Source organism: Microtus ochrogaster, linkage group LG2, assembly GCF_000317375.1.
Source record: "Microtus ochrogaster isolate Prairie Vole_2 linkage group LG2, MicOch1.0, whole genome shotgun sequence".
NCBI lineage: Eukaryota > Metazoa > Chordata > Mammalia > Rodentia > Cricetidae > Microtus > Microtus ochrogaster.
The window spans coordinates 50,189,004-50,213,592 of NC_022028.1; the positions used below are offsets into that span (position 1 = coordinate 50,189,004).

The 24,589-nt window shown below is 38.9% G+C and overlaps 1 protein-coding gene across 1 annotated transcript in view; it reads right to left on the reverse strand.

Moving 5' to 3' along the window:
• The window catches only part of Zfand3 (zinc finger AN1-type containing 3), a 208,508-nt gene that overhangs the window by 52,035 nt on the left and 131,884 nt on the right, over positions 1–24,589 (reverse strand). The window contains exons 3-4 of the mRNA XM_005360315.3: positions 19,923–20,105; positions 900–965 (exon numbers count right to left, since the gene is read on the reverse strand). Coding sequence (XP_005360372.1) covers positions 900–965; positions 19,923–20,105 — 249 coding nt within the window. The remainder of the gene's footprint in view (positions 1–899; positions 966–19,922; positions 20,106–24,589) is intronic.

The following is a 24,589-nucleotide window of genomic DNA, read 5'->3' on the forward strand; positions in this document are numbered from 1 at the left end:
AAAAAAAAAAAACTGACCATTTGTAAGAAAAAGTAAAATCAAATTCTCTAAGAGTTCAGCACTGGATGTTACTCTGAGTCTGCACAAAGACGGTCTGCATAAACATCCACAGCAACCATCCATATTTACAGGATCGAAGGCTTAAAGACTGCATGTGAAACAGTTTCTACTTTTCTGCTTCAGAGTTTAAAAGGACTGAATTGAGTTATGAAGACCATCTCGACTGTGACCTTTAGAAAACAATATAATATGAATACAAACCTTGAAATATCTTAAACAGAAATTAGCATTACTAGAAAGGCAAACTGTTAAAATAAATTAAGCTATAGGCTAAGGGAACAGTGGACATTTGAACAGCTTTTTAAAGGGCTACAAGATTCATGACTTCATGTTTAATAAAAACGTCACAGATGCAAAAATGTTTGAGGCACCATCCATCCAAGAAGACTGGTTTCAGTAGAATCCCATGGCTTTAACATCAACAAGAAATTTCCCAAAATTACTAACACATTGCAACAAACAAGCTGGTACTTACTTCTCTATAAATGCTTCTTTATGCTTTCATCATTACTTAAACATTAATTTAGAAGATTCAGGTCTTAGACAAATGGACAATACTCTGTATTTCATACCTGTTTTTTGTCTTATCAACTTTGTGATATTAGCAAATTGGTAAATTTTGATGCCTACTATTTGAAACTAGCTGCCAGCACTATTCAGCCAATATGACTCCAATGAACATCATTCTCACTTCTACTCAAACTTTACCCAATCCCAAGTACAAAATATATCATTTTGCAATGATAAAAAAAATTAAAACACTCCCCTGGAGTATACATATCAAGTTAGAATCAGAGGCTAATTTCTGGGAAGAATTCAGGTAAGGTTGGTGTACATACCTGAACCACAGGATCTTTTGGTTGGTGTGATTAATGAGACATGAGCTGTGTCTGTGCATGGCCCACCTAGAAACCAAACACAAACAAACAAACAAAAGGCACATCAGGCAGGTACTTTCCACAAGCCCACAGCTACCACCACAAATAAGAAAGAGAAGAGTACAAAGGACAGGCTCAACCTGCAGATACGCTAGGAGTGGCAGCAAAGTGATAACCGTGCACAGATTCCTTTAAAGGAAAGAGCTTATATTTTAGCTTAGCAATGGAGCCCATGGAGTCCACAGAGTCCCAGTCTTTCTGCATTGTGATATACCTTTCATGAAACACTCTTTTGGGAGGGTGGTTTCAAGACAGGGTTCTTGTAGATCAGGATGCTCGAACTCACAGAGATCCACCTGTCTCTGCCTACCGAGTGCTGAGATTAAAGGCGTGCACCACCACTGCCCGGCTTCATAAAACATTCTTAAGTCTCACATAATGTTCAGAAGTTAAATAATGAAAATTTAATTAAAATTCAGATCCAGGAAAGAAGAAATTACCCAAATATTGGAGAAATGAGTTCTTCCACAAAACAACCAAGTAGGCATATGTATTCTTTTATAATCTCAGTGGTCATTGTACTTTGAATTTACTGTAAAACCGGCCTTAACATGGCTTGTGATGTATAAACACACAGAAGAATCCAGGCTAATAAAGACGTGAATCGGGAAGAAAAAAAAAAGGCCTTAAAGAAGGGCATTCCTTCTTAAAAGAAGGAATAGCAAAGGGCTTATCAGAAGAAATAACGATGTTTCAGTATATAGAGAAAATACTGCTGATCAAGAAAGGATATTGAGTGGCACGGATGAGTGTGTCTCCAAGGGATTTTGGTGGGTTCAGAGATCTGATACATAGAGTGTGAAGAGTTTAGTTAGTAGAAGGCAGCTTGAAAAGCAGCATTTCTATTCTGCAGGATAAGAACAATCAAAGTAATATGAAGTTGATACTGACTCCCCTTACCAATGACTATGTCTCACCTTTGAAAACAGAAAGCTGCTGTACAATATGGATGCCAATAACTCTCAACTTGCCCTGAGAAAGCAGCACTGGTGACCACAAAAGAGCAGAACGCACTGGCAAAAGTTGTATTATTCTAAAAACGTTCTTCAGGTGACTATTTCCAGTTGGCATAGTTTTATATCATCTATGACAAGACTTTATATCACTGACATTACTCACTGAAAAAAAAAAGATGAAAGAGCCCTAAGACCTGTAGCTGGAAATAATAACTAAAGTCATGGGAAAGGGACTTGGAGATCCAACCTAAGAAGCCCACCATTAACCCATTCTAGTCCAAGGCCATAATGGCAACAACCCTTATATAGTATAAGTCATAGAAAGAACATATTTAAGGAAAAGAGAACCAAGAAGTGTGCTGCTAACTTCCAAAAGCACTTGACAAACACCCATGGTGCACCACACAGGTTACTCCCATAGAGTCTGCAATCTTATTAGGAAGATAGGATGTATGTACAGAAGAACGATACACAGCTGCAATAAATAGCTGGATGGAGAAGAACCAAGTGCCAAAGCATTAAATACATAATGGATGTCACATGCAATCAAGAGGAAGAACATTTATCACTAGCCAACAACACCTGGAAAATGCAAGAATAAAAATGGGGCAAGAGAAATTAGAAAAATTCAAAAGATCTCTCAGAAGGCAGGGTATTCCAACTGAACATTTATTCCTAACAAAGGTTACCATTCTCCAGGGAAAGTTTATATATACTAAAATCTGAGACGCTTAGAAGAGCAACCGAGATTTGAAAATAAGTAAAAGGCAGAAGCAGTGAGCCAAGCCATACAGAAGCCAGACAGTTCCAAATTCTCCAAACTTTTCCAAACTCCCCAAAATACTGTGGCTGATTCCATGTATTTTGCTGTTGTTCTTAACAACAACATTCCTATTCTGGAACACAAGAGGCTTTTCCTGAAGATGACACTTGCCACTTCCATTTCTTCCACAATAAAAAGCAACAGTAAAGCTGACAATAGCCTAAGGGTTCATGGACCATCTCAGTAAGAAGGCTTCAATAAACTGTGATGCTTTCTATTGTGTCTCAGCACCTTCTCTTTCATCAAAATTCTTGTCATCTGTCACTCTCCTCTGTTGGGTAAAGACTATGTGGGCACTGGGCATTTAATAATGCTGGGGGATTACATAGGGAAGTAAATGACTTTATAACACTTTAATGGAGGTATACTATAAAGGGACAGCAAAGAATGGAACACAGGCTGAGAATCCTTTATACAAATAAGATCAGAACTGTTTTGGATTTGGATGTTTTTACTGTATTTTGGAATATTTCATACATAAAGTTATTTTGAGAATAGAAGTTCCCAAGAGAGAAAATCATATTCCATTACACTTCACCCAGACTTTGTACACATAACCTGAGCTAACTGTACACAGAATATGAGATCAAGTATGAAATTTTCTCTTGTGTCTCGTCTCCCAAGTGTCTGATTTTGGATCACTTTAGGTGTTTAAATTAGGGGCGGCATTTTAGCTAGTTTTATGTCAATTTTACACAACCTAGAATCATTTAGGAAGAAGAAACCTCAATTGAGAAAAACGTTTTCAACTTTTAACGGCCAGTGGGCAAACCTGTGATTGATGGTTGATTGATGTGGAAGGGTTCAAGCCCATATTGTGGGTGGTACTACCACTAGCCAGATGGTCCTAGATGGTGTATGGAAGCATCTTAACTAATCCATGATGAGCGATCCAGTAAGCAGTACTCCTTTGTGACCTCAGCATCAGTACCTGCCTTGAGTTCCAATCCTGACATCCCTGTATAATAAGGGCCTTAAGCTATAAGATGATCCATTCCTCCTCAAGTTGTTTTTGATCACGGTGTTTAATCACAGTATTAGAAACATACGTTAAAACAAATGTTCAGGCTGTACTAGAATGAATTATATGACCATTGGACAAAAATATTAGAAGATCTTCTGAGACACTGGGGCTGGTGAGGTGACTCATTAGTTGACAGCACTTACTGCTCTTTCAGAAGATCCAGGTTTGACTGACAGGCAGGGGACCCAATTCCTCTTCTGGCAGGCACTAGGCACTTACATAGTGCTTATAGTTATACACATACAGGCAAAACATTCTTACACATAAAATTATTTTTTTAAAATACGGGCTCCTGAGAATTCAATGTAAACTCTTGATGGAACACGCCAAGCAGAAGACTTATGCATTTTTCTTTTTTTAAAAATATTTATTTATTTATTATGTATACATTATTCTGTCTGTGTTTATCTCCAGGGCACCAGACTTCACTACAGATGGTTGTGAGCCACCATGTGGTTGCTGGAAATTGAATTCAGGACCTTTGGAAGGGCAGGCAATGCTCTTAACCGCTGAGCCATCCCTCCAGCCCCTTATGCATTTTTCTAAACAAGCTGGATACACCATAAATATTAGCAGTTCAGTAAGTTACAATATATGATGGATTTTCTTTAATTCCTAGTTCAGTATTTGGCCAGGATCAAGGGTTCCAAAAACACAGTGAGCTGTGGAGAACAGTCAGTAAGAGTGTATACCAAAAAGGTTTCTTAAAAGACATCAACAACCCATCCAGAAAAAGTATGAGAAGGGAGAAAGCGTGGAATCAAAGTAAAGAAATATCTGGAACTCATAAATTTACACTCCATGCCTGAAAATGTCCAGATAATTATTGAATCAAGGAAATTTTACCTTGCCTGAAGGTTAAGAGTTTATCTTAAAAAAAAAAATTACTCGTCAATAAATTTCTGTGGGCTTTGGCAAAAAATGCAAATAATTTTCTAGCTACAAAGCACAACTCACCATGCATCACCATACAAGTGTTCTCCAGAGGCTTGTTAAGCTAGCAGCCTTAATTCAATGTGTTCACTCCATTATACTGACATACAAACAGAACCACAGCTGAGCCAAGAAAAACTGACAGCAACAGTAACTGGCCATGATAATGTATCCCAGCTTTGATAATTGGGCAATATTATAAATGGAGAACATGGAATTAAGTTTGGTCTGGCAGACAGTAACCTATGAAACACTTTAAAACACAGATCAAAAGCCAGCGAATACCATACATGCATCTTATATTAACAGTGTATCATCCAAATCACAGACTCTTGGAAGGAAAAAATAAAAAGGACTAGTCACTAGAGAGGAGACTATCTGCTCTTATAAATTAATTATAAATCAACATTTAAAACAAATGTAGGCAATTATGGGAAGGGTTTCTGTCAACAACAAGAAAAATATGGTATTTGTCTGTTGTTGTTTGTTTTTTATTCTTTACTCTTTGGGGGCCTGCCACCTGGCTACCAAATAAAAACACACACATGGAAACTTATTTTTACTTATGAATGCCTGGCCTTAGCTTGTTTTGTTTTTGCCAGCTTGTCTTATCTTAAATTATCCCATCTACCTTTTGCCTTTTCTTACATCTATATATCTTACTTTCCCTCTTACTCTTACACTTACCCATGGTTCGCTGTGTAGCTGGCCCCTTAGGTCCTCCTTTCTTTCCTCTTGCTCCTTCCTCCTCCTCTTCCCAGATTTCTCCTATTCTTTCTCTCTGCCCGCCAGTCCAGCCTATCTTTTCTTCTGCCTCACTATTGGTCCTTCAGCTCTTTATTAGATCAATCAGGTGTTTTAGACAGGCAAAGTAACACAGTTTCACAAAGTTAAACAAATGCAACATAAAAGAATGGAACACATCTTGGCATTATTAAAACAAATGTCCCACAGCATAAACACATCTCAAAACTCTAGAAAATGTGTCCCCTATGATTCCAGTACACAGATAGTACTAAGAACTGAACTACTGGCAATGGGCAATGGGTTTCTGATCCTACTGCACGTACTGGCTTTGTAGGAGCCTAGGCAGTTTGGATGCTCAACTTACTAGACCTGGATGGAGGTGGGGGTTCCTTGGACTTCCCACAGGTCAGGGAACCCTAAGTGCTCCTCGGGCTGAGGAGGGAGGGGACTTGATTGGGGGAGGGGGAGGGAAATGGGAGGCGGTGGCGGGGAAAAGACGGAAATCTTTAATAAATAAATAAATTTAAAAAAAAGAAAAAAAAGACTATGAAAGGCAGCATGAGAAAAAAATGATACAGATGTAAGGCATTTTCTTAACTAGTGATTGAAGGGCCCCGCCCAAGGTGGGTGGGGCCCTCTCTGAGCTGGTGATCCTGGGTGCTCTAAGAAAGCAGACTGAGCAAGCCAGGGCAAACAAGCCAATAAGCAGTGCCCCTCCATGGTTTCTGCATCAGCTCCTGCCTCCAGGTTCCTGCCCTGTTTGAGTTCCTGTTCTGGCTTCCTTCAGTGATGAGCTAATAAGTGAAAGTGTACGCCACATAAACCCTTTCCTCCCCAACTTGCTTTTGGTCATGGTGTCTCATGTCAGAAATAGAAACCCTAAGACAGGCTCTCAGGGAAGCAAATGATTCCTGAGCTTAAATAGCAGCACATGCCCACAGTATGAGCACTTGGGAGGCTGAGAGAGGAGTATATCAAATTGGAGATCACCCTAGGCTATACACAGCAAGAACCTCTCACAAAAGCAACCTGACTTGCCTTTCAGCCAATCATCATGTATGCTTTTTGACTTCCTTTGCTTAATTTTCCTTTGCTAATTTTTCCAAGATCCTGCATTATCTAGAGGGGTGTGATAACAGCCTATCACATTGCATTTGATGTTCTTTCTATTCAGGACTCCTTTCTCAACTTACTTTGTAATTTACAAGTGAATAATGCTTGGAGGAGTGTATAGTTTGTAACCGGGAAGTCTACATATTCTTTTCTTCTAGGGTTTGTGTCTATGCTGGTATTAAAGGTGTCGTATGTAATTCTGGCCACATGTGAAATGTCAGGAACACTATGAAGTGCTATTCCTCAGCTGCACTCCAAAAAAAAAAAAAAAAAAAAACTTTATAGCAAATCCAACAGAGTGGTGGATTTTCTTGGAGAAACTGCGATCTCAGCTCTGTGAGAGAGAAGCTGCAGCAAATCTGCACACTCACGTCACTGCAGCCCTGTGACTCTCAGTTTTCCTGAAGCTGTGACCCTGTAATGTAATTCCTCGTGCTGTGGGGACCCCACAACCATAAAATTGTTTTTCTTGCTACTTCGTAACTTGTGATTTTTCCACTGTTATGAGTGATAAAATAAACATCTGTGTTTTCCAGCGGTGTCTTAAATGACTACTGGGAAAGGGGTCGTGACCCACAGGCTGAGAACCACTGCTGTAATCTATAGACAATCAGGACTGCATAAGGTATGCCGTTAACTGTCAACATTCACATTCCATTTCAAAGTGCAGTAACATATATCAAAAACCCATGCCCAAGAGACCTCACAGTGCAGTCAGTTCCACAGGTGACCAGGCTACTGTGACTCGGGGGAAAGCATTGGCATGGAGGACAGCTACACTTGGACAAGCATGCTCTCCAGAATTTAAAACCCAAGGCAAAACAAATATGGAAAATACTATTTCTCCTTTATTTCAAGTGGAGAACAATCTACTCTAAAAGGTTTTGTTAAAACACCTGCCATGGCTGATTATATTTTGTCCTACTCCCATAAACCTTCACGGCCTGTAGTTAAACCATGTGCTAAAGCATCATTAGAAAACAGACTGTCAAGAGTCAGTCAGCTAGAAGTGCCAGAAACTCCATAGTCAAATATTCTACTATTAGCCTTCCAGGGAAACTGCAAAACATTAATACACAAAAATAGCCACTCCTCAAGCAGATTTACAATGCTTCAATTTTCTTGCTTAATTAACATGACATTTACATAACAACATCTAATTAATTCCCAATGAAAGGCACTGTGGACTTATTAGAAATGTATCATCTATTTCTAACCAGCTGGCCAATTTCACTCCATCATAATCCACACGCTGTTTACTTTGTAGCAGTTCATTTTTTCAGGCTCGCCATCCTAAAGGTGACCTCAGACAGATTCAACAGTCATAATTCTGTCTTCTCTCTGGAGATTTGGAAATTGCTTGCTGGTGAAGCTTTTCAAAGAAGTAAGGCTTCTGAGCAATGCAAACATAAACTTTTATCTTGGTGTGGTCATATTAAAAATAAAAACTTAGAAAAATACCCAACCTACTTCTTGAGTAATAAAATAATCCCTCTGTGACTGCCTTTAACATGGATGTGATTTTAAAATGACAAAGGACAGAGAGTAATAACAACCGGGCACAGACTGGGCTGCAGAAGAACCAGTCACCTTTTCAGAAAAGACCCCCGCCCCCTTTCCACAATCACCTTCCACCTGCAATTCATGAGTTAGTATAACCAGAACGGACATGCCTAATGCCTAATCTATCTACATAACTGGGTCTGAAAAGGTCTACTGATTAAAAGCAAGTAAACATACAGATATAATGGATGTGACTCTGAGATTACAAAAAACCAGCACAGACAATGGCCCTCACATTTCTCCAAATGAAACTTCTAAAATGAACCATTTATAAGAGATGTTAGAGAACTTAAGTGCTGATCTGTCAGAAATCCTAATCCTAACTTGCTGTATGACCACTCATAAATCCCTAATTTAGATATGAATAGTATAAGGAGATTTTCAAAGTGGGCCAGGCCTTGCTATTGGTATATTACTGATTATGTTCAACAAAATAATATGACTATGGCATCCCACCTCCCTAATAATGATAGTCCTGGACATCTCTGCAAACCTGTGAAATGTGTGTGTAGTTACCACTATGTTTGCTCACTAGAAATAAAATTTTCCCACAACACCTTCCCAGGAAGCAGCACCAAGAGCAAAGCTAAGTTAGGAGTGCTTCACACATGCCAAGACTCATGGATACTTCCATGAGCACTAAAGGGGCACTAGGATCAGTAGAGCTGTGGAAGGATCACCGTCTCCTCGCCTGCAACAACACTGAGGCCAAGAGCCTCTCAGGCAGAAGTGGTCCAAGCCATCTAGAACACCAAGTGTCCAGAAACAGTTCTACACCAGATGAAAACAATCCAAGCCAAAAACCACAGAATATATGGAAGAACTGTCATACTAACTAAAACAGTTGATTTTTACCACATTTACATGTTAATCTAACATGGCACTTCCTGAACTTTCAGTCCACAAGTAATCTTTTTACATTTAAAATGATTGAGGATCAAAAGAACTTTGGGTTACATATACCATATTGATTGATACCTATATAAAATTTAAAAACACAAAATATTAATATTTCATTTAAATTAACAAAAAGTTACACTTGAATATAAAAAGATTCTTTTATGAAATACAACTATTTTAAAAACTTAAGAGTCCCAAGCTTAAAAGACGGCGTTAGAGTTTTGCCCCTGCATGTGCTGCAAGAACGCACTCTCAGGCTGGTAAGGAGTAAGAACGGCTTCAGAGATCCTGAAGGACCTGGGTTTAGAACTTCCAACACAGTACACAACAGTGAACCCTTACAGTTGATAGATTTTTCCAATTCTCCCACACTCCTCTCAGGCTAACCCTCTCTGATGTTACTCTTGGCAGAGATTAATCCATGCTTGCAGTGTAAATAAAAGATTTACTTTTTTTACTATCTAAAACTATGTTAACATGTAAGTAAATGAAGTCAAGTGATATAAATAAATAATGAGCATTTTATCTAGGATGGCTACAATGTTTCACGGAGCTCAACTAGTTCTAGGCAAGCATCTAAATGTGTAGAGTATCAGTTCTTCAGGATTAGAAGTAACAAGCCTAAGAAAAGAACCTGGGATCCTGCAGATCAAAATCAAAGCCCCCTTAGGAAAAGTTTAAAAAAAAAAGTCATTTCTAATTTTAGACACTGCTTTTGTTGCTCATGACAAAGCACATCTAATATAGTTATTAAATCAGGGACTATCATCATCTAATTTAGGCCTTGATTCTGACTACTTAGGCTTACCTAAGGTCTAACTGAGAAATGAAAATTTGCATTTCTACCACTGGCACAAGCATGATTTTCGTAACACTGATATAGATACTTGACACTGAGAGATTTTTTTTCTTTAAAAAACAAAAATCTAACAGGATAAACAAAATTGCTCAGAGGTTAAGAGCACTTGTTGCTCTTGCAGAGGTCCTGGGTTTGGTTCTCAGCACTCACATGGTGGCTAACCACAACTGTCTAACTCCAGTACAAGATCTGATGCCCTCTTCCAACCTTCTTGGACCTTCATGCACATGATACATATCCACACATTCAGTCAAACACATAACATAAAAATAAATAAAATAAAAATGAAGGTAGTAAGACAATCCTCAAGAATCTTGTCTACACTGGTAATGGCAAAAAGCTTCTGTGCCCACCTCAGCAAAGGATGTAATTTGTGTGCATTCTTTATCAGAAGCATCAGGAAGAATGAAACTAGATATCCATGCAGACCATGGGTGCTATGCCATGAAATAGTCCCTCCAAAGCACACTGCGCTAGTAAGCCAAACTGTAAGAACGACACTGAATGGAAGGCCCTGCACACAATCTGCACTGCCAGGGGTGACTAGGAATGTCACAATTTGAATCATGTAGTCAAAGGTTCTACTGGTATTTTGAAATTTTAAAAATCCTTACTAAAGTGTCACCCCTAGTGAAGGATTGGAACATGAAATGGCTTATGAAGCAATGGAGGAAATGAGTATGAAATATAAAGTCACATGGTTGTTTTTTTGTGCTGGGAGTCCTGAGTTTTCAAAGAGCTGCATAAACATGCAATGCATTTCTACAAAGTTAAAATAATTACTTCAGCATATCCAAAAAGTCATGACTTTTCAGGCAAATGTTTTGCCATAAATAAAGCTTGGATTTAGTTTAAAGTCATCAGTGTCATGCATTTCCTGTACCTACACAAAACAAAAACGCAGCAAAGGCTAAACTGGTGTGACATGACGTGGTTGTTCACTGTGGCCTTTATCTTCAGACAAGGGCAGAGAATTTCATCTATTAAGAGAATCTTCTGGGCTTCTGTATTTGCAAAGCCCTAATCAGTGGCAAGAGAATCAAAACTGCATCTGATTGGCAGTAACTGGACAGCCTTACAGCCATCAGGGAAGACTGCAGAAACAAACCTTTTAGGCTTCAGGCCTTAGAGACTCTGAATAGTAAGTATTAGAAGCTTGCTAGTCTTCTCTCTTGCACAGAGGAATCTAAAGGAGGAAATTCAGAAGACAAAAGAAAGCCCAGTACCCTGACAAGAGGCAGATGCTACCCACACATGGTGAGACAGGCATAGACACAATTATTACTCTGAGATGAACTGTCACAATGAGACACACAAACTTCAAAGTTTTATGTCTTGAGATTATTGAATTCTACCATTAAATATTGAATATATTAATAATAAACAACAGCTACATAAAATTCAAGCAATGAGACCTCTTAATGTATCAAAACAAAGTAGTTTTTCCTTTTTCTTTTTTTTTTTTTTTGCTTTTGTCTTGTGACAGTGTTTCCCTGTGTAGCCCTGGCTATCCTGGAATTCACCTCCACCTACTTCTACCTCCCAAGGGCTAGATTAAAGTGTACCACCACCATCATCATCCAGCCATATAAAATAATTCTAAAAAATACTAAAATTAACAATAAAACTTCTCTAGATTTTTAAAGAATCAAGTGAGCACTGCATGGACATGTACCAGGAGCTCTGAAGTCAAGTAGCACAGTAAAAAACAGAGGCTTTCCTTGTTTGGAACCTGAGGCTCTAAACTGCTACACAGAGATATATCCAAGTCTAAAAGTAACAATAAAGACAATTGAGCAAGTGTCACAGATAAGTAGTCCAGGAGTTCCTTAATGGAAACAGTCAAGAGTAAATGAAATTATTTTGAGCTGGGCCCAAGAGAACATACTTGGAATGGGTCATATTAGTCACAGGGAAAAAACAATCAAGAGGAAGTCTCAATACTGAACATCTATGCCCCAAATACAAGGGCACCCTCATATGTAAAAGAAACATTACTAAAACTTAAATCACACATTAAAGCTCACACACTAATAGTGGGATACTTCTACACTCCACTCTAACCACTGGACAGGTCATAGAAATTAAGCAATGCTCACCTGCATCACCAGTGGATCAAGGAAGAAATTAAAGACTTACTAAAATTCAACGAAAATGACCACACAGCATATCCAAATTTATGGTTCATAAAGAAAGCAGCGTTAAAGAGGAAAGTTCATAGCACTAAATGCCTATATAAACAAGCAGGAAAAATCCCACACTACTGAGTTTACAGAACATCTGAAAACTCTAGAACAAAAACATGCAAACTCACCCAGGAGGACTAGAAGGCAGGAAATAAATTGAGAGCTGAAATCAACAAAATAGAAAAAGGAAAATAATACAAAAAAATCAATGAGACCAAGAGTTGGTTCTTCGAGAAAAATCAACAAAATGGACAAATCTTTATCCAAACTAACCAAAAGGCCAAAACAAAATCAGGCCAGGTGGTGGTGGCACCCGCCTTTAATCCCAGCACTCGGGGGACAAAGGCAGGAGGATCTCTGTGAGTTCAAGGCCAGTCTGGTCTACAAGAGCTGGTTCCAGGACAGGCTCCAAAACTACAGAGAAACCCTATCTTGAAATCAGTATGGCGATTTCTCAGAAAATGAGAAAACAACCTAGCTCAAGACCCAGCAATACCACCTTTGGGTATATACCCAAAGGATGTTCAATCGTACCACAAAGACATGTGCTCAACCACATTCATAGCAGCATTATTTGTCATAGCCAGAACCTGGGAACAACCTAAATGCCTCTCGACTGAAGAATGGGTAAGGAAAGCATGGTACATTTACACAATGGAGTACTATACATAATGATATCTTGAAATTTGCAGACGAATGGATCTAGAAATCATCATATTGAGCGAGGTAATCCAGACTTAGAAAGATAAATATGTACTCACAAATAATTGGCTTTTAGACATAAAGCAAAGAAAAACAGCCTACAATTCACAATCACAGAGAACCTAGACAACAAAGAGGACCCTAAGACATACATGGATCTAATCTACATGGGAATTAGAAAAAGACAAGATCTCCTAAGTAAACTGGAAGTGTGGGGTTCACGGGAGAGGGCAGAAAGGGAGGAGTGAGGGGAGCAAAGAAAAATATATAGCTCAATAAGAACAATTTTTAAAAAACTTATAGTTAAAAAGGAATTGTCTATGTAACTGGTATTGGGGCTACTACTAAATTCACTGAGGGCTACTCTGGCATAAGCACTGAAAACCACAGCAGCCAACCCAATGACAGGGACTATGGTGTCTGCAGGCAGCAGTACATAAAACATGGTCAAGTAGGCAAAGGACAAAGCGGGACAACACAAAATACACAACTTGAGAAATGTTCATTTCTACACTTTCCATTTCTATATTTAACAAAGACTTATTATCCACAATATATGAGTCATTCCTACACATGAGCAAGGTAGAGGGAGCTAAATCAGCAAAGAACAAGAACAGGCAAATTAGTCATTGCTGTTAACCCAGAATTTGAAAATGCTGTCATACTTCATGTGACTACTTGAAGGTAGGAATTGAAGCTGAGGAAGAGCAGCAGGTGAGGAACTTGGAAATCATAAGTTTGCTTTAATTGGGCTCATATTTTGACAAGTTAAAGGTTAAATGACACTGTAAGTACTTGAACACGGTAGAGCAGAAATAGTCTGTATAAGCAAACACTCAAGTCCTACATCCTGACAAGCTTGAATTTAAAGATCATCCACAATGAATCCTCAATGATAGCTATTTGATTCAATAAAGCACATAATGGACATTACCAAACTGTGCTGCAAAGTATCAGTCTTCTCAGAACAAGGCCCTAATGAAAGGAGCAAGCTTTGTAGAACCAGCCTAGAATTAATATATAAATAACACTACAGAAAAGAACCCTTTAAATTAAAATCAAGAGACATTTAAAGTTTGGGCATTCTTTATTGCAGGAGAGAATCTTCCACTTTGAGACTATTATATATCAGAAAAGCCCCATCTGTTGTATAATTACCTCTGATAAACGACTTGATGCTTCGAGCTTCATTAGAGAAAAAGGAAGAGAAAGGCACACACAGAGAGAACTGTAAATAAATCGTCCCTCCATATTTCACTTAAAACCAGCCCAGCAGGATGTCATAAAATATTTTTAATAGGTAATATTTCCCAAACATTTTGCTAAAAGCTGTTAGCCTATTCTGTCCAATATCTGGCCTCCTACAGAAGCCACACTGAAAATGGGCAAACTGGCTCCCTTTAGAGGTTACTAGAAATTTAATTGGAAAATCAAATAAAAGCTTATCTACTTGGTGGCAGTGACATCCACTCTGCAGCGAGCAGATCAGGCGTTGCTAGGATCAACGACAGGCTATAAAATAACAGGCATTACAACCTACAGATGATGACTGATCTCTACAGTTCTCACACTCAGGAGGTAGAGGCAGGAAGATTTCAAAGTATGAGACGAGTCCAGACTCACAGATGAAATTTGAAAACACCCACCATCATTTGTAAATCTCTGATTAACTAAGGTATCACCAGAAACCAGTTTCCAGGGAAGCAAAGAACATCCTGCTCAACCAAAATAATTTAGGCACAACTCAATAATGTTCTTATAACATCATTTTGGAAATTAATGGCATATATTAAAGGAAAACTCAAGGCGTTGAGACCAGCCTGGACAACGTGTCTTACTTACAGTTACTACTGCTCACAAAATGCCATGACCAGCACAAGCTGAGGAGCAAGAGGTTTATTCAGCTAACACTTCCACATTGTAGTTCATTATTGAAGAAGTCAGAACAGGAACTCAAGCAGGGCAGCAACTTGGAAACAAGGGCTGATGCAACTAAGGCCATGGAGGAGTGAGGGCTGATGCAACTAAGGCCATGGAGGAGTGCTGCTTACTGGTTTGCTCCTGATGGCTTGATCAACCTGATTTCTTATAGAACCCAGAACCACCTGCCAAGGGATGGCCCTACCCACAAAGGACTGGAACCACCCACATCAATCACTAATTACGAAAAGGCCTTACAGCTGGAACTCATGGAAGCATTATCGCAACTGAAGTTCCCTCCTTTCAGATGACTCTAGCTTGTGTCAAGTTGACACAAGATCAGGCAGCACAGCAACACAAGGAGACCGTGTCACACAGCAAAGCAAAACAAAGCAAGAACCAAAACTCAAACTGTAGAGAACATGATTTAAACAAACGAACAAACAACAACAACAACAACAACAAAAAAAAGCCTTACCAGATAACTTAAGGAGCTAGAAAAGCAACAAACCAGTAAGAAAATTATTAAGGAGAGAGGAACCAAAGCAGAAACAAAATTAAGATGGGGGAGTAAAAGAAAGTAAAGTCAGCAATATTAAAAATAAGGGGAAAATTAGAGTCAAATAAATAAAATCAAAGGCAATAAAAGGAGATTTTTACTACAAATGATGACATAGAAATACAAAGATTACATTACTAGGGACTATTACCAATAACTACTCACTCAATCTGGAAAACCTAAAATGGATAAAATTCTAGATTAAACCATGAGAAACAGAAAAATCTAAATTAACCAACAATGAGCCAGCAAAACTTGCTAACAAAAAAGAACTAGACAGCATCACTTGCTAAGTTTTACCAAACTTCTAAAGAACATAATGCCAAACATTCTTAACTCACTCCACAAACCTAAAAGGGGAAGGAATTCTCTCAAACTCTTGTATGGGATCACATTCCCTCAACACCAAAACCAGACAAGAACACACACACAAAATACAGTTACTGACTACTATTTCCAATAAACACCACCCACAAACCGTCGTAGTATTACCAACCCCAACCCACAGCACATGAGAATGGTTATAAACCATGACCAAGACCCAGCCTCTAGGTAGAGATGGTTCAAGATGCACAAGTCAGTGAGTGTGTGCATCACACCAGCACAAAGATGGATAGCAGACAAGGAAAAGACAGTTAATAAAATTCAACAACCTAATGAGGCACGGTGGTTCACTGAGGGAGAAGTACTGTTGTGAGCTTAATTCAGCTTCAGGCCTGCTGGGTTAGAGAGATTAGGAAAACAACAAAATCAACAATTTCCGTAATAAAAGCTCTGATTAACTAGACATATAGAAAGATTACATCACAACACAATTAAGGTCATGTGTGCCGAACACACATCAAACAACATAACCAATGGGGAAACGTCAAATCCACTTCCCCAGGATCTGAAGACAGATGGGAGGTGCTCTGTTACAATCTCTCTATGGAACTGTAAGCCCTAGCCACAACAATGACACAAGAAAAAGACAGACCATCCAAACCAGAAAGGAGGAAGTAAAAGTAACCAGCTATAAATGACATGACCTCTTAGGTAGAAAGTCCTCAAAATTTCACCCAAAACAATTAGAACTGATAAATTCAATACATGTTCAAGGTGCAAGATTAATTTTAAAAAAGTAGTGTTTCCCTATCGGTAAGAAATTTGCTGGGAAAGAAAGCAACCCATTCACGAAAACTACAAAACAATATAAAATCTAGAAATAGGGCTGGAGAGACAGCTCAACGGTTAAGAGCATTGCCTACTCTTCCAAAGGTCCTGAGTTCAATTCCCAGCAACCACATGGTGGTCCACAACCATCTGTATTGAGGTCTGGTGCCCTCTCTGGCTAACTCCGTACAAAATAAATAAATAAATATAAAAAAAATCTAGAAATAACTTGACCATGTTATGTGCATGATCTCTCCCATGAAAATTATAAAACACCAATGAAAGAAACTCAAGCACACAAAGAAAAGGAAGAGAAAGAAAAGGCACCTCCTCACAAAGAAAGACAACCAATATACATGTGCTAGAAGCACAATGTTCAAATGGCCACACTAGCCAAAGCAGTATGCAGAGTCCACACAATCTCTACCAAAATACTAACAGCATCTATTTTCTTCACAGAAATAGAAAATAAAACCAGAAAATTCTTATATAATTCACAAAGTATTCACAAAAGTCAAAGCAACTGTAAGCAAAAAGAATACACATAGAAGCTTCACATACTCCAAAAACCAGTCCCAGAATAGCATGATACAGGCACAGACCAACAGGACAGAATAAAGAACTCAGAGAAGCCACCTACAGCCAGATAACTTGCAATAAGGGAGAAATAATAAATACCTAGTGTGCTGTGGAATAATCCTTTTGTATACTGTAAAAATTTGTCACTCGAACTGGTTTAATAAAAAGTGGACAGACTGGTAGCCAGGAAGAAGTATAGGTGGGACAGCAAAATTAAGGACAATGAGATGAAAGAGGGCGGAGTCAGAGGAGATGCCAGCAGACACAGAGGAAATAGGACACAGAATGTGTAGAAAATGAGGTAACAAGCCATGAGCCATAGGGTAGATAAGAAATATGGGTTAATTTAAAGTATAAGAGCTAGCTAGTAAAAAGCCTGAGCTATTGGCTGAGCATTTGTAATTAATATAGGCCTCAGTGTGTGGGACAGAAACTTCCAATTACACTACTGGAGAAAGGAATATCAATAAATGCTGCTGGGGAAGCTGACACTTAGTGCAACAGGGCTGAACTTCCTACTCAGCACAGGTGAAGTTTCTACAAAGAGAAACATGAGAAAGTAACAGCTAAGACACAAGGCTGGGAAAGCATAAAGTAACCAACAGGAAGATGTCAAACCAAAAAGCTTTTAACTGAAAAGGGAGCAATAGGCACAATTCAGAGATAACCTACTAGTGAGAGGAAATGTTTGCAAAGTATCCTTTAGTTAAAACCCAGAAGATAAGGAATTCAGCCACAAACAAGCAAAACAAAACTTCTCAAAAGAAAATGGGAAAACAATCAACAATTGTGGAAAAAAAATGAGAACTACCAAACAGCAGAAAAATGCCAACTAAACCACAATAAAACACCACTGCCCTTCTGATTAAAGCACTGTTACCAAACAGACAAGAAGGGGAGTGAATATGGAAGAGAATATAGAGAAAGAGGAATTTTCACATTCTGCTGGTAAAGTGTGAATTACTGCCCACTATGGATGTTGATAACACCATTATGGTCTACATACAAAGAAAAACTCACTATGCTTAAGAGTAACCTGCACCTTCACAGTTCTTGCAGCACTATCAACAAAAGCCAAGAAGTTATCAACTTGGGTGTCTATCCCTACACAAATGAATGACTAATGTGGTACATACACATAATGGAAAATGCTTACCCATTAAAAACATGAAGGAAGTCCTGTCACATGCCTGCAGAACATTAAGTGAAAACACATACAAACACCACTCCTTCCCACTTAAATGAATGTGGATACTATCTAATTTAAAAAGAAAAAAAGGGCTGATAAGTAAGGAACAATGCTTACCAGATGCAGAAAGGGGTAGACAAGTATGGTTGGTGGGTACAGAGGATAGCTGCATCATAGAGATGCCTTCTAATATACTATGTCATAACTGAAGAGTGATGATTGACAAATATTTATTTCAAGAAGACTAAGCAGAGAGAATTCTGTACATTCTTAGCATGAACCAGTATCTGCAATGATGGCTGTGCCAAACATTCTTATATGCATTCAGCAATACTGTGTGCAGATGCTGAGATATCATGATGTATGTAACTAGTATGCGTAATCATTATAGTGAAATGAGCAGAGAGAAACAGAAAGAAAACATTTCAAATCATATTTTATCTCCTTTAAAAAAAAAAAAAAAGCCTGGGGAGGTCCTCACAGTTCCGGCGGGCTAAAGGCATGCATACCACCACCTGGTACCATGCAACTCAGGTGGGTGAAAGACCACAAGAGCCAGCCGGGGTCCTTATGTCCGGGCCGGCTGGCTAAAGGTATCCACAAGCCCACCTGGCACCACAAGAAATGGAAGAGAGAAGCAGGAGGCAGTACATTTCATGTGTTGAGCACATGGTCTATAACTCTACTTCCCTGACATACCGTTAATAACCTTCTTCTCTTCTTAAGTGATTTCCATACCTTTCCTAACAGCACTGAACAAGTTATAATATTAAAATCTCTCTTTTTCTGGAATGCTACCTTTCAGTATAACCCATTCCTATTCTCAATACTGTCAGATTGCTTCTTCAAAATAATAGTGACACTATTGCCTTCTCTTGATCAGAACCACAGCTATTGTTCAGAGTCCCAGAAGCATGGCTGGGCATTCAAGCTTTTACCTCTTCAACAATGATAAACTTTTCCAACTTCACCCTTCAACGATGGCCCTAAAAGAATCACTGGCCAAAGAGGAGCCTCAAGCAGCTTTCCTTCACACATCATGCTACACGTATGAAGTGCCTCTTCACAACACTGTCTTCAGTGTCATTTTTTAATAAGTCCTTCAATAGCATTTACTATATAGCCTGGCCTACTAACATATGTGCACATGGCCATGTATCAGGTTTCCAACCCCAGCATCCTGACATGATTGTGCTGGACCATTTCTGGTGTAGAGTTGTCCTGTGCAATGTAAGGTATTAGCAGTACTTTAGGTCTCTTGGTATTCCACTGCTCAGAGAGAGAAGAGGGGAATGATCACTTCACTATTGTTTGCCATCATCTCTTTTAATATAACAAGTAAATTAAATGTCCCTGCTCAACAATAAATTCTTTAAAGAGCTTTGTTTTATATTCTCAATATAACTCATGAAAGGAGTTATATTTGTTCCCTGCTAACCTCCCACAAATTGGTAAAATGGATAGCCTAAACTACCACATTTCTAAACATTCATTACATTTGAACACTAAACTATAACCTTAACACAAAGCATGAGAGGCAAAAACTGCTGTTGTGTTATCTTTCTAAATTTGAACAAATATTATGAGTTACAGCTGTGTCCCCAAAGAAATAGTTCTAGCATTATAACTAGCTGAGCACTAAATACACAGCACCTGAGGTTAAGCGCTCATGTAAATTCCTGGGCTAGTAGTCTATGACTCTTATGGCTAGGGACTTACATTCCTCTTTACTCGGTGAAGTTACATTCAATTCTGTCGGAAGCGACTGCTGGCTGGGACTAAGAGTTGGTGTGGTTATAGAGGTATTGCTGTTGTCACTGGTGGTCTCTTCAGAAAACAAATCTGATTGGCTGTTACTTGTACTTGGGGCAGAATCATCGTCTGGTTGTTTCTTTTGAAAATCTAAAAAGAAAAGGAGGTAAGAAAGCTGGTTTAATTAAAGAGCTTACAGCCAGAGCAGTCACTAAAAACATTACGTTAGCATCCAAGTTACATGCAACAGCAACAAAGGCTAATGTGGGTAATTAAAAGCATGGAAGTAAATCATCAATTAAAAAAACAAACCAAAAGTACAACAACATGAATGATTTCTAGAGTTAATGCATGACTTAAACTTTAAATTTATAACTTAAAGCCCTTTGTTGTTCAGATGACTGTAGGCACTGATTTCAATACTGAACTCCGAAAATCAAAAGATGCACGTTAGCATTTCAAGAGCCAAGAGTAGAACAGAGAAAAAAGAATAAAAGTGATCGACACTAACAGGTCAGAGATCAGAAGGAAAATGGCAGGCAGCACAGAAAATAGCACAAAATAACAGAAAACACTTAAAATGGCATGAATTGGTGAGTGTGTGAGTGTGTGTGTGTGTGTGTGTGTGTGTGTGTGTGTGTGTATGTGTGTGTGTGGTGTGTGTGCATCTCAGTAATGGGAGTAAATATAAAAGAAATGAACTTAACAGCAAAGAAAAAAAACAGATGGAGGAAATGGGCTCCTCTTAGTTACAACAGCCTTAAAGACACAACAAAGATGGTTTTCTAGTTAGTGATCTCTTTGATTTTTTAAGCTGATGAGGGGTTATACAAATGTAATTGTAACAATAGTCTCTTATTTCATTTTTTAAAATCTAGCTCTTGTATGAAGCACAGGCTGCAATTATCAATTGGAAGAAGTATCTTTAGAATTCCACATGGTCTTACCTTGGAAGAAGAGAAGCCACAGCCATCAAGTTCTTTAGCCTTATCAGACCCACTGTATCTTAACCTATTCTTAGCATAACAGCTAGCATTTATGACACAATGAGTATTTCTGCATAACTCACTCACATTAACACTACTTAGTTTGTAAGCAGTTAAGAGCAAGTGAAGAGGAGAGCAATTCGAGTTGAGGGCACAGCTCATGGCTCCTCATGGCACACAGTGTAAATGAGAAGCATCAGTCCAGATCAGGAAGAGCCCTCCAGGTTATTTCCCACCATTTCCAGCACTGTTTCTTTTATGTAGTATGTCTCCAAAGCCACTTTCTTATCCAGTGTTTTGATATTTTCAAAATGATTTATCAATATTATTGTATAGTATTTATCAAAAATGTGCTACATAAAATAAAACATTGCCCTTTATATCTTACAGTATAAAGTATAAAAAGATTTTTATGCCATCTCATTAGTATTCCTATATCAAAGATTCCTGTATCTTTCCTATGACTGTGTACCACACAACTGGGAATGTTATAAGGCCCAAAAAGACACTCTAGTTCATTCCTCAATTCCCCAAAACAGATACAAACTTACTGAGGCATAATAACCTGTTCCACTTGTTAAGGTCATTCTTCCTGTTTGCTCCATGCCTGCCTCAAAGCATCACTGGGCTCTTTCTTTTCAGCCAGTACCTACTCTCTGACTAACACCAGGAGAAAGTAGGGCTGGAGCAAGGGGACTCAAGAAGCCCACAAGTTCACTCAGAAGGTGAAGGGGCAGAGTGTGGTAAGAAGTGAAGGAAAAAGTCAAATGAGGCCAAGAGACTGCTTTCTAGAGCTCTTCCTCAAAAGCAGAAAGAATGAAAGGTCCACAAACAGCTGCTTGTTCTGATCAGGGACTAAAAGTTCTAAAATTCTGAAATAAATGGGAAAGATAGAAAACTCCAAAACAAATCCACTACAGTATATGAGAAAATAATCAGGATAACTTCCATGATTTACTGGTACTGTTAATGGAACACTCAAAAGTCTAAATCTACCAGTTAAACCACTTTATCGGTGCTGCTCATATCCAGCCATTCTCACTCTCTAAACATGGAGGGTACCTGAGAGGAGACCAGATGGGAAGAAAGGAAAATTGCTTTTAAAGACTTGACATACAACAGCAGATTCTCATGGCACAGTTAACCACACCCATGAGTAACAATCATGGTACTTTTGTCATTGACCAGCAAAATAAAAATTCTCTGATGAGAAATCACTTGAGAAAATCCAAAGTTCAAAATAAAAAGCTAAATTTGTGCATGTGCAAGTTATGTACAAGCATTGAAGGGAGGATGGAGGAGAGAACCTGAACAAACCCTTGGACAAAGATATACAACTGCAGAAGTCTCAGCAAAACAATGCCTCCTCCTGCCCCATTTTAAACATTTAATGAAATTCTTTTTAAAAAATGATCTTTACATAATTCTTTAAAAAGGTGGCATTTTATTAGATGTTCAACTAAATAAACTGGCCTTAAATAAAATAGCTATAAGACATTGCTGTATCTCCAAAGTTTGGTTCATGCAAGACCAACATAAAAACTTCCTTTAATAGAGCAGAATTCTGAGCTTCCTCCTGCCTTCGCAGTATCTAACAGAAACTAGAGCCCTCACCCTCTACCAACTTGGGTGTCTACTTTAAAAAGCTATAAAACCATGAGCCAGTCAATTCATAAATTAAACTTTTAGTCTTCCGATTAAAATCTTAATAAAATTCTATGAGTTAGATGTTACCCTGGGTTAATGGCCTAAGCAAAAACTAGTTTAAGCAAGAGTTAAGCATAAATAAGCTTAATTACAAAACCTTGCAATGTAGTCAGTCACCTTTAAACTATATAGTTTAAAGAGAAAGCATACCTCACTGAGACTGGGCTCATTTAAACTTTCATGAATCATCTCTTCTGGCTTTGTTAATGATGAAGTGGGAAATTGTGGACCAGATTCTTATCTTCTTATGCTGATTAGTTTCTCTGGTTCTTACAGAGACTGTGGACTTCAGAATAGACTGAAAGAAACTGTTTTGCTTTTTGCGAGCTTAAACACATCCTACACATCCAAACCCACGCACAGAGAGAAAGGGGAAAACAAGAGAGAGACAGAGAGAGAGAGAGAGAGAGAGAGAGAGAGAGAGAGAGAGAGAGAGAGAGAGAGACCAACTGACAGATGTAGACTAATATTGACTCCTTGTGGTCTTTGTGAGGACCAGATGAAGCATTATATGAATATGTATTGTTGACATGGGCATGGCCATGTAAAAAAGCCCATTGCCTCCAACCCTGATCATGCTCAGAGCTGAGAGCAAAGCTTTCTCTGGTCCAAAAAGACTGACTTATATGTGAGAACTAGCAACTGCGGCTTCTTTCTTCCTCCCAGGTAACTGCAACTAGAGACTGCCTCCCTATAGAGATCTCCTACCCAGACCAACTAACCCCTCCTTGTCGCACTGTACTTAAGAAAACACTGGGTTCTGAGTATCCAGAAGATGTAGTAGGTGCCCTCTATCTGAGGAAGCATAGTCCTCAGGTTCCTGTCTACATGTCTGTTGTTTCTTAAACTGTCATTTCTTCATGCCTTCACTGTCCCAGTCAGGTTTCCAGAACAAGCAACATAAGATGCAGCAGGTTCTACCGGTGTACTTTCTCAGGAACTAAACCTGTTTAGTGCTCTTCCTACTGTCTCACAGCACTAGCAATAGCATTCACCGAGAGGCTGAATTTAGACGCCTGGCAAACATTCCCTTCCTTGACTCTCCATCTGAAGTCCCAGCAGGCATCATCACTCACAACTGTTGAAACTTGACCACACACCTCTCTACTACCACTCCAGCCTAATGTCTCACCTGCCAGATTCCATCAGTTCAACTTAGCAAAAATCTCTGGGTCACTGTAACTTATTCTCCACAAAGCAATAAGAATGATCGTGAGGAGAAAAAAAATAATAAAACTCCCAATAAAGTCCAAATTTCTGTCAGTTTTGTAGCTAAACCCTTGAATGCCCTCCGACCCCGGTTGCCTCTACAAGCTAAAAAGGGAAATGCCCCTCAAAAGAACAGTTGTGAGGAGGGTGAGAAGGCTCAGCAGGTAGTGTTGCCAGTAAAGTCTGGTGGTCAGAGCCTGATTCCCAGAATTCTCAGTGAAAGGCACTGAGGAAATTTGGTGTGGAGTGTACTTTATTTAAGGCAGATCTAGCCATCTGGAGAGAGAAAGTGCCCTTGGTTGAATTGCTGACAGTATACTGGCCAAATTGATCGAGCAGGATGCAAACGAAAGAAACTGCTAAACATTGCCCAGACAAGGTAGGGCATTTGTCCATCAGATATTCTAGGTCTATAGGACAAAGATGGACACCCCCAACAATACAGAAGAAGTCTGGGCTGACTATCCAGCAGTCAGATGTCCCTGTTGTTAGACAACATTTTACCCTTCTAGGGTCTTTGATAAAGTTAAAGACTAAATAATTAAAGTTTTCCTTAGTTATGAAAAGAAAAGGTAAATTAGACATAAAACTATAAACTCAAGCTGGGGAGATGGCTCAGTGATGAGGAGCACTGACTGCTTTTCCAGAGGTTCTGAGTTTCAATTCCCAGGAAACACATAGTGACTCACAGTCATCTATAAAAAAAAAATCTGGCCGGGCGGTGGTGGCGCA